This window comes from Heterocephalus glaber, unplaced genomic scaffold (genome assembly GCF_053883595.1).
Source record: "Heterocephalus glaber isolate CG9 unplaced genomic scaffold, H.glaber_assembly_v1.0 deba00001760, whole genome shotgun sequence".
NCBI classification, from domain to species: domain Eukaryota; kingdom Metazoa; phylum Chordata; class Mammalia; order Rodentia; family Bathyergidae; genus Heterocephalus; species Heterocephalus glaber.
In genome coordinates, this window is record NW_028258457.1 from 8,860,163 (window position 1) to 8,876,378 (window position 16,216).

At 49.7% G+C, this 16,216-nt stretch overlaps 2 protein-coding genes and 1 pseudogene across 4 annotated transcripts; 1 reads left to right on the forward strand and 2 right to left on the reverse strand.

Moving 5' to 3' along the window:
• Positions 1–202: 202 nt before the first annotated feature.
• Positions 203–1,892, reverse strand: Ubl5 (ubiquitin like 5). Of its 3 annotated transcripts, none has more exons than XR_015447526.1 (5): positions 1,694–1,892; positions 1,205–1,276; positions 916–999; positions 655–790; positions 203–471 (listed from the first exon to the last, which is right to left on the reverse strand). XR_015447526.1 is itself a non-coding variant. In XM_004865468.4 (5 exons), exons 2-5 carry the CDS (start codon positions 1,258–1,260, stop codon positions 306–308), a joined length of 222 nt encoding a protein of 73 aa, XP_004865525.1. In that variant the 5' UTR covers positions 1,261–1,276; positions 1,694–1,891; the 3' UTR covers positions 203–305. The 3 variants fall into 3 exon arrangements, 2 of the variants coding, with proteins under 2 accessions (XP_004865525.1, XP_004865526.1); XM_004865468.4 differs by having other exon boundaries at positions 203–349; positions 753–790; positions 1,694–1,891; XM_004865469.4 differs by having other exon boundaries at positions 203–349; positions 753–790; positions 1,633–1,792.
• A 2,125-nt stretch (positions 1,893–4,017) lies between these two features.
• On the reverse strand, positions 4,018–9,315 carry LOC110345908 (intraflagellar transport protein 20 homolog pseudogene; annotated as a pseudogene).
• On the forward strand, positions 8,883–15,345 carry Fbxl12 (F-box and leucine rich repeat protein 12). The gene is made up of 3 exons (XM_004865467.3): positions 8,883–9,399; positions 9,510–9,582; positions 13,972–15,345. The coding sequence occupies exons 1-3, from the start codon at positions 9,314–9,316 to the stop codon at positions 14,791–14,793; spliced, it is 981 nt and encodes a 326-aa protein (XP_004865524.1). The 5' UTR covers positions 8,883–9,313; the 3' UTR covers positions 14,794–15,345.
• The last annotated feature ends 871 nt before the right edge of the window (positions 15,346–16,216 follow it).

Genomic DNA, 16,216 nt, shown 5'->3' on the forward strand with positions numbered 1-16,216 from the left:
TTGTGCATACATGCATGTGTGTGTGTTTTGCTGGGTCCAGCCCAGAAGCTCCCCCATGCTAAGCAAATGCTCTACCTCTGAGCCCCCCTCCTTGCCCTGATCCAGGCTATCCTGAGCTCTCAAACTGCCGTGTTCTGAAGCGATGACCAGAGAGATGCAACCCTCCCCTAAGACAGCCTCAGCAAACATGACATCCACAAAGCAGCATCTAAGTTTTTATTAATGTGAGTTTTTAAAAACAAGTGTCCATACCAGTGTGAGAGGGGAGGGTGGGAGAGGAGGGCAAGAAAAGGGGGAGTTCTGCTCTATTGGTAATAAAGCTCCAGGTTCATCCCATCATGGATTTCATCTGGGTAATGGTGTCAAGGAATCCTCACTGAGGGCTCCTTCCCCACCCCTCATCCCATCACAGCTCCATCCAGGTGGCCTGAGCACCACTAAGGAAGCCGTTTGGGACCGAGCCATTTTGATCTGGAAAGAATCCAAAATATAGAGTTCCTTCTCTTCCTGCATAACAGACATGCCTGAGTCTCACTCTACTCTGGTCTCTGGCCTCAGGAGGACCTCAGTAATAAATGTTCAAGTCAAATTTATCATGAGCCAACCACCCTCCTCCTCAACGAAATAAACATGCTCCCATTTCTTAAAACTCACCTAAGTTATAGGTGTTGACTTTCATACAGGCTTCAGTACAGAACAAAGACAACCAGGGCTGGGTATGTTGACTCTTCCTCAAGTCAAGAAAAGGATACAGTCCCCCAAAGACACGTGGTCCTTAAAAATCGTGTACCTATGGGACAGATACCTTTCAGAAAGATGCCTGAGAAGGCTCTTGGCCCTCAGCAAAGGCTGCCTGCAGCGCTCCCCGGCCAAATCCTGGCCCGCACCAGCCCCAACCCCTACCACGGCACTCACCACTTCTTAAGAACGATCTTGTTCCAACGGGTGCCAGTTTGGGCCGCGATCAGTTTCTTAAGGTCCCCGATGGTGTCATCGGTGCTGGGCGCAGAGGAGTTAAGGCAAAAGCAAGGCAGACGTAAAGCGAGGAAGGTAACACTCCAGGGCTGCGTATCTTCCACTCTGCCAGGGCCCGATCCGCCCCCTCTCCCAGGCTGAACTGTAACCACCCTACAACACACACTGAGGTGACCGCCTCGTGTCTAGCACCCCCAGGGACCACTGCCTCTCGGCCATCGATGGATACTTGCACTTCACGCGGACTTTCTTTCCCAAACGGTCGTTGCAAACAACCTCGATCATCCTGGCCGGAGGTGCCCTGGGCGGGGGTGGGAGGAGGCAGTCAGGCCTTCCGGGGTCTTCCAGGTCCCACAAGTCCCAGCCTACAAGTCTCCCAGGTCCCAGGCCCGAAGCCTCCCGCGTGAGGCTTTTTTTTGTGGTACGGGGGATCGAACTCAGGACCTTGCACTTGCGAGGCAGGCGCGGTGGCTCTGAGCTAAATCCCCGGCCCCTCGCTTCAGACTTCTGTTCACCGCTCCGGTTTCCCCTAGACCCGAGTCCTCTCGGGCCCCAAGTCCCGGGTCCCAGCAGCAGGAAGCCAGGGAGCCGCGCCCCCGCCCCTTCACGTCACCCGAAGGCCCGGCCCCCGGCTTCACCTCCCGCGGGCTCGCAAACCTTGAATGGCCTGGTTCCGGCCACCTTCCCAGACTCCAACCTCTGCGCTTGACCCTCTCACCTCGAATCGCCTCGAACCTGCAGACGCCACAACCTTTTCGCTGGAGCGCTGAGCCCAGGTCAATTTCAACTGGGAAACGGAAGCGGAAGTGTGCGACCGGTAGCTCACGCCCCCAGGCACCGGGTGCCAATCAACACCGAGTCCGGTATTTACTGGTTCGGGGCGGAGCGTGGGCGTGTGGTTTACCGGCCTGGCCTTGGTGCCCTGACGCTGGGCAAAATGGTGCGCGAGGTGGGCGAAGGGGAACGAGGGGGAGCTCCCGACGGGTGTGGGTCCGGAGAAAGTGCGTGGAGGGAGAATTAGAGGCTGACGATCAGCGCGTCGGAAACTGAGGCCCCTTCGCTGATCCAGAGGGTCCAGCGGGCGGAGATGGCCGCTTCCTAAGCCTGACGCGGCTTCCCCTGAGTTCAGCCAGACAGCTTGTGCCAGGGGGCCTGTTGAAGGATCCCTTCCCAGCACACAGGATTGTCCCAGATCCATGAGGCTAAGTTGATTCATTCTGAAACGAGGCCGCCACTTTTTACCTGCCCAAGCCACCGTCTCAAACTAGGATAGGAGATTGGGTGGAAGACCTGAGAGGCCCGTGGTGGGAAGGACAGGCACTGTGTGCTGCGCTTTGAGTGTGACCCCCAAGGGTCCATGTGTTAGGAGGTTGTTTCTCAGTGCGGTGATCTGGGAGATGGTGGAGCCTTGAAGAGTTAAGAGTGTTGCTGGGCACAGTGGCGCAAGAGGGTCACAAACAGGAAGACAGCCTGGGCATTTTAAGGAGAATTTGTCTCAAAATGAGATTGAAAGGGGGGAGGAGGCTGGGGATGTAGCACAGCACCCCCTGAGTTCAGTGGGAGGGGACTGGGTCTTTGGGGGTCCTGCCTCAGAAGGGATTAATGTTGGTCTGGAGGAGTGAGTTAGTTCCCACCAGAGTGGGTTAATTTTACTTTTATTTTGAGACAGGGTTTCACTGTGTAGTCCAGGCAGGCCTCAAACTCATAACTCTCCTGCCTCAGGTGTTTTATAAAGGAAAGAGGTTTATTTATCAGAAATATTTGGAAGCTGTTATAGACAGTGCACATGAATCCATTCGTTTAAACAGGCCTTTTGTGAGGGAAAAAAAAGTTTATTCCAATGAACAGAGACTAAAATCAGGGACTAAAATTGCGGGTAGATTCTAGCAGCTAGCTCAGAAAAGCCGTTTATTACATCCGTGTGTGGATGGGCCGACACTGGGAGACAAACAGCAGCAGCTAGCTGGGAGAGATTTCATCTGTGATTGGATGGGCTAACACCAGGAGAGAGAGATTAGCAGCAAGCTGGGAAAGGAATTAGGTTTATATAGGTATTGAAGGGGCTAAGGAATCTGGGGTGAAATGTTTCTGATTGAGTCCAAGGACAGTCAGCAAAGGTGTGCAGACAATCACTGGACCTTTTGGCCTCAGGGAGATTGTTTTCTGTGTACTGAGAAATAGCGGCCTGTTTGCTTTTGTCCTGTTTGTTTGTGAAGGACTCACCTAAGCCAAGCATGACAGAAACAAGATCCAAAACCTGGGCAGTCACATATCTGGCCTCTGGAGAGGTCCTCGTGAGATAGCATCACAATGGTGAGAGTTCGTAGGGAAGAAATCACAGGGGAAGACAGAAAAGGACCAGAGGCCATCGAGACTCACTCTTTTTATAATAACTCTGGCTGGGTGTGGTGGCACACACCTGTAATCCCAGCACTGGGGAGGCCGAGGCAGGAGGATTGCCTCAAGTTGGAGGCCAGCCTAAACTACATAGTTAGTTCAAGCCCAGACTGAACTACATGGCAAGACCCTGTCTCAAGAAACCAAAAATAAATAAATAAATGATGAAATAATAAGACTGGCTTCAAACAAGACACCTCTGTGGATCTCATTTTCCTTGCCCATAGGAAAGGGATAACAGTTCCCATTATAGCATTTTTGCAAGGATTGGTCTCAAAAGAACATGTGGCAGGAGAAGGGAGGCTGGAAGGTCCAGCGCAGCTGAGGGCACCATTGTTCGTGAGGAAGTCTGGAAGCAGCAAGTGTTTGCAGTCAGTAGGAATCCTGGGTCCCTCGAGGCCTTGACTCTGGCTGCTGCTAGATGGTGAAGTTGCTGACAGCCTCATTTTCCTTTTAATGCTCTGTTGTTTTCCCAGGTGGTTGACATTGGATGGCGGTACAGCAGTCATTTTGTAAAAAGGGGGAAGGGGTGGACCTTGATTTAAAAATTCTAATTTCTCAGGATTTGAAAGGTCGAGAGAGCTCAGGGTGGTGATGCTGAGTTGTGGGTTGTGGAGGTTGGAAAGGCGTAGGGAGTGCTGCAGAGAGAACAGGAAAATGAAACCTGAGATTATTGGGGGTTGGGCTTCAGAGGAGGCTTGGGAGGGTCTACTGAGGGGCCCTAGCCATCCTGGGGAGACAGTAGGGGGCAATGGGAAGTTCCTGGAATAGGTACAACTAGAAATTCCATTTGACCCAGTTATTCCCCTTCTAGGTATCTTCTTGAAAGAATTAAAGAAATCATATCACAGTGATCTGTACGTACCCATGTTTACAGCAGCAGAGTTCATAATAGCTAAATCTTGGATGCCGCCTGTATGTCCATCAACAGATGAATGGATAAAGAAAATGAATTTATCCACAATGGAGTACTATGCCGTACAGGATAAATTTGAGTCACTTGTAGGAAAATGGAGGCACCTTCAGACCATGTTTTGGGTTTTTTTGGTTTTGGTTTGTTGAGACAGGGTCTCACTTTGTGGTTCAGGCTACCCCTGAACTCACTATGTAGCCCAGGCTGGCCTTGAACTCCTGGCGATCCTCCTGCCTCAGCCTCCCAAGTGCTAGGCTTACAGGTGTGCACCACCACACCCAACTAGAGACCATAATGTTAAGTGAAATAAATCGGACACATAAGCTTAAATATAGCATAATTTATCTTATATGAGAAACCTAAAGTATAAATAATTTGAAGAGCAAAAGAAAAGACAGGGCTGGGGATTTAGCTCAGTGGTTCTGCCACCTGCCTTGCAAGCGTAAGGACCTGAGTTCGATCCCTTGTACCAAAACAAAAAAAACAAAAACAAAAAAAGAAAAGACAGACAATAGACCTTAGGGAGACACATCTTTGGTGAATGGGAAGATCTTGAGATGGAGCTCAGAGGGAAGGAAGGGAGAGAAAGGGAAATAATTAAGATGTGTTATGTGCATGTACCTACTCCCCACAATGAATGTAATCATGTACTCCAAACGTATAATAAAAAATAAGTTAACAAAATAGACTGCCATTTTGGTGCCACTGGGAGTCGATGGGATCTTTAATAGGTAGGGCCTGGTGGGAGGTCTTCATGTCACTGGGGTATGCTCAAAGGGGCTGCAGGACTCCACCCCTTCCTCTTCCTCTCCTGCATCCTGGCCAGGAAGTGAACAGGTTTTTTTTTAAAAAAAACCAAAAAACAATAATTTATTGCTTTTCCTTCCAAAGTATTGTGAATTTACAAAAAAGAACAAAGTTTACAGACTGCTTAGTTCATACTAAGAATGCAAGAGATGAGGACCTGCCCTCTGTGGCCACTGGCAGTGGCTGTGCACTGGTGTTTAACACCAGCTCCCCCAGACTTGCATTACTGCCTTGGGGGCTCACTCCTTACACTGTTTCATGACATACTCAGGTCATCAGTCAAGTCACTGGAATGGTAGAGGTTTTTTGGTTTTGGGGTTGGGTTTGGGTTTGCTGTGGGGGTTTTTTGCCTTCCTGCTATAAAAATGAAATTTTCAGTTCATTTCTTAAAAATAAATTGGTCAATAAATTCATTTTGTTCTGCTACTTTATACAAAGCTTCATATTCAACTCAATACCTTTCTAGCTGTATTTTCTTTTCTGCTATTAGTGCTTGAAGTTGCTGTTGTTGGGCTTCTCTCTGCTTTGCTATAGATCTGAGCAAGTTCCGAGCACCAATGGCCCTTCATCTCATTTTCTTTCTTTCTTTTTTTTTTTTTTCGGTACTGGGGATCGAACTCGGGTCCTTGTGCTTGCGCTGCAGGCAGCGAAACCACTGAGCTAAATCCCCGGCCCCTTCATCTCATTTTCTGCTTCTTTTGCAAGTTGGTCAACAAGCTCAGTTAGACCACCAACTATTTTCTGAAACTGTCCACTTTTGTCCACAAAGTCCTTGCACTCTTCCTTGAGCTCTGTGGTCGGCTGAGTAACCTCTGGGTCCAACACCTGTAGCTTATTCAGCTCATCAAAATTCAACCTGGCTTCACCCAGGATGTCTTTGGCCGTAGCTGTTTCCCTTCCAGGTTTGTGTCTTTTATTTCCCAACCATTTTGTGTCTTTATTTCTTTATGTCAGCCAGAAAGCCAGGAAAAAGTTGCCGTTTTTAAAGTGTTGGAGGCAAAGGGATGGGCCTAGAGCTCATCAGTTCCTAGGAATGCTCTTAGCTTCAGCTGATAGTTGCCTTAAATGACTCACTACAAAGATTTTGAAAGTAGGTGGTATGTCTGAGATGACTGACTTGTGCAGTTCTTTTGGTCTTTCCCTCCATGGTCATAAGATGACTGCGAATCATAAATCACTTTATCTGTGGTGGTTTGTGTGTGTGGGGGGGTGGTACTGGGGATATGGAACCCTGGGTGTCATGCAGGCTAGGCAAATGCTCTATCCCTGAAGACATCCCAGCCCTTTCTTTATTTTCATGTTTTATTTGGAAACAGGGCCTCATTAAATCACTCAGTTGCCTAGGCTGGACTCGAATTTGCAGTCCTCTTGCACTAGCCTCCCAGAACGTAGGGATTACAGGCATGTACAACTATGCCTGGCTTGGTTTTTTTTCTATGAAATTAGAAAAGATTAAGAAGTTTGGAGCTGGGTGTGGTGGCACATTCCTGTGATTCCAGCACTCAGGGAGGCTTAGGCAGGAGGGTCGAAAACTCAAATCCTGCCTGGGCAATTTAGTAAGAACATCTTTCAAAAAGGGGCTAGGAATATAGTTCAGTGGCAGAGTGCCCCTGGGTTCAATCCCCAGTACCATAGTTGCAGAATCCAAGAGAACAGGAGAGACCAGTGGGAAACAGGAGGGCTTATCTTAGTTGAACACCTGCTAAATGGACTAATGTCCAAAGGAACATCAAAGAGAACTTCTGGTTTTTATACATTTCATCAAAGGGGCCTGACTCAGTGACATCAAGTGAGCTTATAGAAATAGGACAAGGGCAGACAGTTTTATAACTTAGCCTTGAAGAAGACAGAGCCTTATAAATTATATGAGAACAAAGTGTCAAAAACTTTGTTTACAGGACATAGTTGTCTTTTTTTTTTTTTTTTTTTTAGGTACTGGGGATTGAATTCAGGACCTTGCACTTGCAAAGCAGGCGGCAGAACCACTGAGCTAAATTCCCGGCCCCTCAAGACTTTTTAAAACAGTTTCACTGTCTAATTTCTACTTTTGTGTGTATGTATGTGTTGAAAATATATTTATTGCCATTATAGATTCTTGGTGGAGTAATTTAGAAAATGATTTCAAAATTAAGTCTCTCATATCTTCTGACTCATCAAACTGACTTGTTATTTATCCTACAGAAATAAACAGGATGTGTGTGTGTACATATGTTTATATAAGAGAATACTTGGCTGCAATATGATTTTTGGTAACATCTGGAAACAACTAGAATGCCTATCAATAAAAATGTTTGAATTAATTTTAACTACTTTTACAATTTTTCTTTTTTGGTACTGGGGCTCGAACCCAGGAGTGCTTTACCTCTGAGCCACATCTCCAGCCCTTTTTTATTTTTATTTTGAAAATGGGTCTAAATTGCCCATGTGAGAGTTAAACCTTCAATTCTCCTGCCTCAGCCTCCCTCAGTGCTGGAATTACAAGCGTGCAGCCAATGCTCACAGCTCACAAATTGCCATTTTTACTTATTTGTATTTATTTTATGAATTGCTTTTTTTTTTTTTTTTGGTACCCGGGATCGAACTCTGGTCTTTGCGCTTGCGCAGCAGGCAGCGAAACCACTGAGCTATATCCCCGACCCCAACGAATTGCTATTTTTAAACGCAGATCTATATATTTGATGGGAGTGTCGACTCAAAACAGTCTGGAGGGCCCCGGATTTAGCTCAAACGTTCCAGCGCCTCCCTTGCAAGCGCAGGGTCCCGAGTTCGATCCCAGGTACCAAACAAAATAGAAAATACAAAACAGTCTGGAGAACAATTTGGCAAAATCAATCAAAAATTTCAACACGTGGCTGAACTATGCCACTTACACAAACGTATCCTCGTGCATAGACATTAAAAAACATTATTACTTTTTTTAAAACCACATTATTATTATTTTTTTACGGTGCCGGGGATCGAACTCAGGACCTTGTGCTTGTGAGGCAGGCGCAGTGCAAAAAGCATTAAGGAGGTAAAAAAAACCAGTTGTCTCACCGTCGGCCACGACCCGGGCTGCTGCCACAGCTCCCCGGCTTCAGCCCCCCTCCCTTGGTCCTCGTCCTAGGTTCTGGGCCTTCCGGGCTTGCAGGTCGTCCCCGGCCTCGCCAGAACTGTCCCTGTCACTCCCCAGGGTCTTGTACCCATCCCGACCACGTCTTCCAGGCTTGACCCTCCCTTTTTTTTTTTCTGGTACCAGGGATCGAACTCGCGTCCTTGAGCTTGCGAAGCAGGCGGCGGAACTGACCCTCCCTTTTTTGTTTTTTTGGTTTTTTTGGGTACCGGGGATTGAACTCGGGTCCTTGAGCTTGCGGGGCAGGCGGCGGAACCACTGAGCTAAATCCCCGGCCCTACCCTCCCTTTTTATTGCGGTGCCGAGGATGAAACCCAGAACCTCACGCCTGTACCTTACAGCCGTACCGCCAGCCAGAGGCGTGGTGGTCGGCCAGCGGCCTCGAGCTTTCGGAACCGGGTCCTCTTCTTTAGCCCCGCCCCTGCCCCAGCCTAGTCCCTGCCCATTCGCTGTCCTCCCAGGTGTAGCCCCGCCCAAGCCACGCCTTGTAGGCATAGTCCTCCGCAGCGGTCACACCCCATTCGTGCCACTCACCAGACCTCTTCTAACTTCTTTTCCACTGTACTCCCGGACTATAACCACGCCCCCAGACCTTGCCCCGCCCCAATGCCCGCCTCCCGAACCTCGCCCCGTCCCAGACACGCCCCCGTCCTTGTTAGCCCCGGACTCACCCCAACCTACGCCCTCCCGGTTTGGCCCTGTGGCCCTAGTCACATCTTCTGAAGTTGGTCCTGGCTTCTTCCCAACCCCGCCCCCAGACCTCGCCAGGCTCTACAGGCTTAGTTCTCTACCCCAGCCACGCCCCCGTCCTTTGCCACGCCCCCGGGCGGTGACCCGCCCTAAGCCACGCCTAGTTCTCCCCGCCCCCACACTCCGGGCGAAGTCAGTTTTAGTCTTTCGCCGGCCCTACGGAGTCTCAGACTGGTTCGACCTCAGGACACCACCAGGTCCCGGCCATAAGAAAGCGGCGTTTCTCGGCCGGCTACTGGAAGTCGCGGCCACCGCCCAGCCCGCCCTCGGCGGCTCCCCCGTCTCCCACCCCATCCCCGGGACCCCTAAGGGGAGCTTCCGGTACCCCCGACCGGAAGCGGGCGCGCGGCGGGGCGATCATGGCGGCTTTGGCGGACCTGCCGGACTCGGTCCTCCTGGAGATCTTCTCCTACCTCCCGGTCCGGGACCGGATCCGCATCTCCAGGTGCGGCCCCGCGCCCCGGGGGGACAGAGCCGGGCAGGGGCCTCACCCCGAGCCACGGACCCGGGTCCCGCGGGGCCGGGCTCGTTCTAACGGCCGGTCCCCTCCCCCAGGGTCTGTCACCACTGGAAGCGCCTGGTGGACGACCGGTGGCTGTGGCGACACGTGGACCTGACGCTCTACACGGTACGGGGTTCCTGGGCGGGGCGGGGCCGCGACCGCCACCTCCCGCTGCGAGTGCGCTGGAAGTACTGGAATTGGGGGCGCCTGGGGAGGGGACTTCGGCTCGGGGTTTTCAGCGCGACAGTCGCTTAGCTCCTGCTTTGCAGTCTCTGGGACTCAGTTTTCCCATCCAAGAACTGGAGATAAACAATGATACGGAGACCCTGGGTTCAGTCCCCAGCACTGTGCGCCTGTAATCCCAGCACTTGGGAGGCTGAGGCAGGAGAATCACCGCGAGGGCGAGAGTAGCCTGAACTACAGAGCGATACCCTGTTTCAAAAAACAAAATAATAATAGCTGTACTAACAGTTTTTTAAATTACCTAATGGGGCTACTGTGAGATTTCATCAAGTTTGTGCAAGGCTTACAAAAAGGCTTACAAAAACCGTGTCGGGCATATACTCAGTAGATTGCATGACAGTTTATGATTACTTTATCAAATGTTATTTTTTACTGGTACATTTTTGCAGTACATAGTGATTACGTTCATCATGGCGAATTGTTACATGTACATAACACATCGTAATTCTATCAAATATTAATACCGACCAGTGATTCTAACGAAGAAATTATTTCGAGTCAACTCATGTACCCAAATTAATTTCCATTTTTCCCATTTGCATTTTATTTTTCTTGTTTTTACTATGAAATTTTTTAAAATCTTAAGAAATATGTAGGGCTGGGGATTTAGCTCAGTGGTTCGCCGCCTGCTGTGCAAGCTCAAGGACCCAAGTTCGATCCCCCGAACCAAAAAAAAAAAAGAAATATGTAGAGGATGATGTCAAAAAGACCACATTCACCACCTACATTTAACCTGTTTTAACTTTTGCTTTTATTCACCGCAGACTATGCATGCATATATACATATATATATATATATATATATATATCTTTTTTTTTTTTTTTTTTTTTGTGCCAGGGATCGAACTCGGGTCCTTGTGCTTTGGAGGCAGGCTCCAGAACCGCTGAGCTAAATCCCTGGCCCCAATATATATATAAAGAAAGCTTTATAGATCGATCTGTTGACCTTTTTGAAATCATCTTCATAACTAGCCAGTGTTATGAAGAGGATTTGTGTCCTTCCTTTCCATATTATTGGTTTCCTAGGTGTATGCCCATAAGCAGTATACAGCATTGTTAATGCACTTGGTGGGAGGGTGTTGGGGCTCACTTCTTGCTGTCACATAAAAATCGAGTTCATTTCTTTTAACTGCTTTTTAATGAATATACCAAAATTCATGTATCCACTTTCCTATTAATAGACACTTAGATTATTTCTAACTTTTTTTTTTTTGGTACTAGGGATCGAACTGTGGTCCTTGCGCTTGCAGGGGAGGTGGTGGAACCACTGAGCTAATTCCCCAGCCCCTAGATTATTTCTAACTTTTTACTATTACAATGATCATAGGCAACTCTTTTTTTGAGACAAGGTCTCACTATGCAGTTCAGGCTGGCTTTGAACTCACAATGTCTGTAGCCCAGGCTGGCCTCAAACTCCGGGCAATCCTGCCTCAGTGTCCTGAGTGCTGGGACTACAGGCACACACCACCACACCCGACCTCAAATTTTTACTGGCACAAATCACCCACGAGTTTTACCAGAATGGTTGTTGGGAGCCTGGGGGTGTAGCTCAGGGGTAGAGCACTTGCCTAGCAAGCACAAGACCCTGGGTTCATCCCCAGTATGGGGTGGGGTGGGAGTGGGTGAAGTGGTTGGTGGAGTCCCAGGTTCTGAATTCCTACCTCCAGTATAGTCCGAATCCCACCCTGAGCAGTTAGAAGTCCTTTGGACTATCTTCTTGTTCCCACGTGGGAGTCACTTTGAAATGCAGCAGTGCAGTTTCTGAAGAGTTAGGGTCATTTGTACTGTATCATCTTCAGTTCATCTGCAATTTCAAAATCAAATCATTTGTGAAGTGAGGCAGGGCATGGTGGAGTGCAGATGTAGTCCCAGGTACTCTGGAGGCTGAAGCAGGAGGATCCATTGAATCTACAATTTCCCAGCCAGCCTAGGCAACATACTACCAGGACTCTGTCTCCAAAACAAAACAAATCCTTGCAAAATGAAAAGTTTTTTTAAATAAGCTAGACACACTTTTTTTTTCTTTTTGGTGACAAATCTGACCTGAACAGGTATGAAACTCTTAATATCCTTTTCCTTATTCTACTTAGAATATTATTTTTATATTGTGTTATACTGAAAAATAGCAATTAGATTATAGGATGTGACCCCAGAGCCCACTCTTGGTATCACATATTGTTTTTACCATATTAATTTTTTTGTCGTTTTTTTTTTTTTTTTTGAGACAGGGTCTCACTGTGTAGCTCAGGCCAGCCTGGAACTCAAAGCAATCTTCCTGCCTCAGCCTCCTGAATGCTGGGGTGACAGACGTGTGCCACCATGCCCGGCACACCACATTAATTTTGAAAAGAGTTCTGCCTTTGAGGATTTTGGTTAACGGCTGTGGCTGTACAGAAAAAATTATTTTCCTTGATTTAAACCTGTTTTAAAATTTATTTATTTATTTATTTATTTATTTTAGTACTGGGGATTGAATTTAGGATCTCTTTCTTGCCAGGCAGGTGCTGTGCTGCTGAGCTACATCCCCGACCAGCATAAACGTATTATTTAGGGAATGATGACAACCAAAAAAGTCTAGCCAGGTGTGGTGGCACACACCTGTCATCCCAGCATTCAGGAGGCTGAGGCAGGAGGATCATCACAAGTTTGAGGCCAACCTGGGCTACGTATGAGTTCAAAGCCACCCTCAACTACATAGCGAGACCCTGTCTAAAAAAAACCAAAAAAAGAAAGAAAAAAGTCTAGCCGGGCATGGTGGTACATGCATGTCACCCTGGCACTTAGGAGGCTGAGGCAGGAGGACTGCCAAGAGTTTTGAGGCCAGCTTGGACTACATAGTGAGACCCTGTCTCAAAAAAAGAGAAACAAAAGCCTGTATATATTCAGTACAGACACAGTTTTGTTTTGTTTTGTTTCTGAATGTTTCTGATCCACGTTTGGTCACATCAGCGATGCAGAGCCCACTGTTATAGATGGCTGACTTTGCTCTTTGAAGATAAAACAGGCGGTAGCTATTTTCCACATTGTAAATGTCAACAGAAACCACCAAATTGCTTTTCACAGAAATCAGAGTAATTCCTTCCTGCAGAGCCTGAGAAAATGTGCTTCTCTACCTTGGAGCTTATATTGATATTAGGAAGCTTAAAAGCATTTCCTCATCCATTGTTCTGCGAGGAAAAATTCCCTTTGTCTGCTGACTGTGCCCATTTCACAGTTTGTCAGCTGTGGCTTCTGCCCTTGAATACGAGTGACCAGTATTTCTAGTGAGTCAAGTCCCAGGGGCCCAGACCTACAGATCTAAATTTGGCCAGGAAGCTAGGTGTGGCAACACACACCTGTAATCCCAGCTAGGAGGCTGAGGCAGGAGGATCAACACAAATTTAAGGCCAGCCTGAACTACACAGTGAGACCTTGTCTCAAAAAACCAAAATAAGTAACAAAATCAGTTTGTCCAGGGAGATTTGATTCTTGTGTCAAAAATAGGTAACCAGATACATGCTTATGGGTGAGTGCTGCTGTTCCTCAGTGCCAAACCCCAGGCTGAACATGCACAAGGTCCTGGCTTCCATCCCCAGCACAAAAAAAACTAGGTCAATATATTTAAGATTTATGCTGTCCAGTTTCCTTTCTTCCTAAGGTAAAAAGTGCATACACTGGAATGCATTGTGCTATATTCTATTTTCTATAAACTTCCCAGTTACTATTTACAATTCTCACTGTTACTAGACTGCCTTTTTGTTTTTTAACCTAGGCCTAATTGACTCAGGGAGTATTAGCCTTTGTTGGTCTTATTCCTTGTAGCTTGTTTTTCTTCCTGAGAGGGCGTCAATAAAAAGCTTCCTAGAGCCAGAGGTTTAGCTCAGTGGCACTGCACCTGCCTTGCAAGCACAAGGTCCTGAGTTCCATCCCTAGTACGAAAGGAAGGAAGGAAGGAAGGAAGGAAGGAAGGAAAACAATCCATTCTGTTGCCTAGCTGGGCATGGTGGCAAAAATTGTAATCCCAGCAATATGGAGGCTGAGGCAGGATGATCACTTTGAGTTTGAGGCCAGCCTGGGCTGTATAGCGATACTCTGTCTCCAAGAAAAATAAAACGACAAAAAACCACGAAAAACCAAAGTCCTAGTAGTCAAGATGGTGGGTCAGATGGTCTTTTTCTCTGGGGAGGGGAAGGGCAGAAGCCAGGAGACAGCAGGAGCCATGCCAGGGTGTCTCACCAGACAGGGCCGGGCCTGCACCCCTCACCCAGTAACCCCAACCTCCGGCTCTTCCAGATGCGGCCCAAAGTCATGTGGCACCTCCTCCGCCGCTACATGGCCTCCCGGCTCCACTCCCTTCGGATGGGCGGATACCTCTTCTCGGGCTCCCAGGCACCCCAGCTGTCTCCTGCATTGCTGAGGGCCCTGGGTGACAAGTGCCCCAACCTGAAGCGCCTGTGCCTGCACGTGGCGGACTTGAGCTCGGTGCCCATCACCAGCCTGCCGAGCACGCTGCAGACCCTGGAGCTGCACAGCTGCGAGATCTCCATGGCCTGGCTACTGCGTGAGCAGGACCCCCGTGTCCTGCCACTGCTTGAGTGCCTGGTGCTGGACCGCGTGCCCGCCTTCCGAGACGAGCACCTGCAGGGCCTGCCGCGCTTCCGAGCCCTGCGGTCGCTGGTGCTGGGTGGCACCTACCGCGTCACCGAGACGGGCCTGGATGCCAGCCTGCAGGAACTGAGCTACCTGCAGAGGCTGGAGGTGCTGGGCTGCACTCTGCCAGCCGATAGCACCCTGCGGGCCATCAGCCGCCATCTCCGGGGTGTGCGCAAGGTCCGGCTCACGGTGGGCGGCCTCTCGCCACAGGGGCTGGCCCTGCTGGAGGGGATGCCTGCGCTGGAGAGCCTGTGCCTGCAGGGGCCCCTCATCACCCCAGAGATGCCCACCCCGACCCAGATCATCTCCTCCTGCCTCACCATGCCCAAGCTTCGCGTGCTCGAGCTGCAGGGGCTGGGGTGGGAGGGCCAGGAGGCTGAGCAGATCCTGTGCCGGGGGCTGCCCCACTGCGTGGTCATCGTCAGGCCCTCCCCCAAAGAGTCCATGGACTGGTGGATGTGACCGGCCCCCTGGCCCCGGGACCCATCCCAGCGTTCACTGTTGCACCCCACCCCTCGGAGCAGCAAATTGAAGAGAGGAGCTAATCAGGCTGGAGGGTTCTGAGTGGAGAAAACTGGTTCCTTGGGACCCCACACAGTGCCAGCCGTGTGGCCTCCGTCCCTGCGAAGCTCTAGCTGCGCAGGTCCATCTAGAAGTAGCAAGCCTGGAGCTCTGCCCAAGGGCACTGCAGTGCCTTGCAGCCTAACAGCCCCGGGCCCCAGCAGGGCTCCCTCAGGACATAATGAGTGGACGGTGGGGCTCATGGCTGGGGACCTGAGGGTTGCACCCCTTCCAGGCCTGGCAGGGCCGTCTGCATCCAGGGCACCCACCCCTGTGCATGTTTACTCAGTACCTGTGCGCACACGGCAGGTGGATCAAGGGCAAGTTGCCTTGTAGTAATCGAATGTTTCTAAAGGTGCTTAGATGTATTTTCTGAATTTTGTATTCTGCCTTTTTCAAGTTTTTCACAGCATATATTATTTTGCTATTAAATAACAATCATTTTTCAAAAAAGCATTCAGTTTATTCACTCTTCAAATGCCCCCAGCGTCTGCGACCTGGCAGGCACTGTTCTAGGTGCTGGGGCCACACAGTGGCCTGTGTTGAGCTCAGAGGGAAGACTGGGTGTCAAGCAGGGTGATGGGGGCCCCCGAGACAGCAGAGCAGGGCCACAAGATGCTCTGTATGGAGAGGAAGGCGGTGGTGCCACAGAGGTCTGAGTGGCTGAGAGAAACCAGCCCAGGGAGCTGGGGAGGACAGGAAAGGCAGAGACCCGAGGATGGGTGTGACATTGACATTTTCTAGAAGCAGGAAGGGGATCTGTGTGGCAGAGCAAGGGGGAAGAAAGGGAGGTGGAAGAGAGAAGGGCCTGGCGGGGCATCACAGGTGGCTCAGGTCAGGGGTTTGGGAAGTAACCCCTTTCCTGCCTTCTGAGTTGGAACCACTTGAAAGACGCAGGTGTCATCTGAGCACCCACCCATTATTTGTCTTGTTTTTTACTTCGCGCGTGTATGTGTGTGTGTGTGTGTGGTATTGGTTGTCCATCCCAGGCTGCTATACCACTGAGCTACACCCCCAGCCTTTTTTGTTTTCTAACTTTGACAGGGGGCCCCTCTAAGTTGCCCAGGCTGGCTTTGAACTTGCAGTCCCCCTGCCTCAGTCCCAGAGTGGCTGGGTCACAGGTGTGTGCCAGCGGCCCCAGGATGATACAATGCATGCTACTTCCAGTCCCAGCTGGGTCGGAGGCCGTGTGTGGCTAAGCCAGCGCCCTTTCTGTGGTGACGGGGCCAGGAGAGAGAGGGCTGCGCTGGGCCCCCTTGGGCCCTCATTCTAAGCTCCCAAGGAGCTGGAGATGTTCCTCCCCTGCTGTCCCACAAGCGGAGCG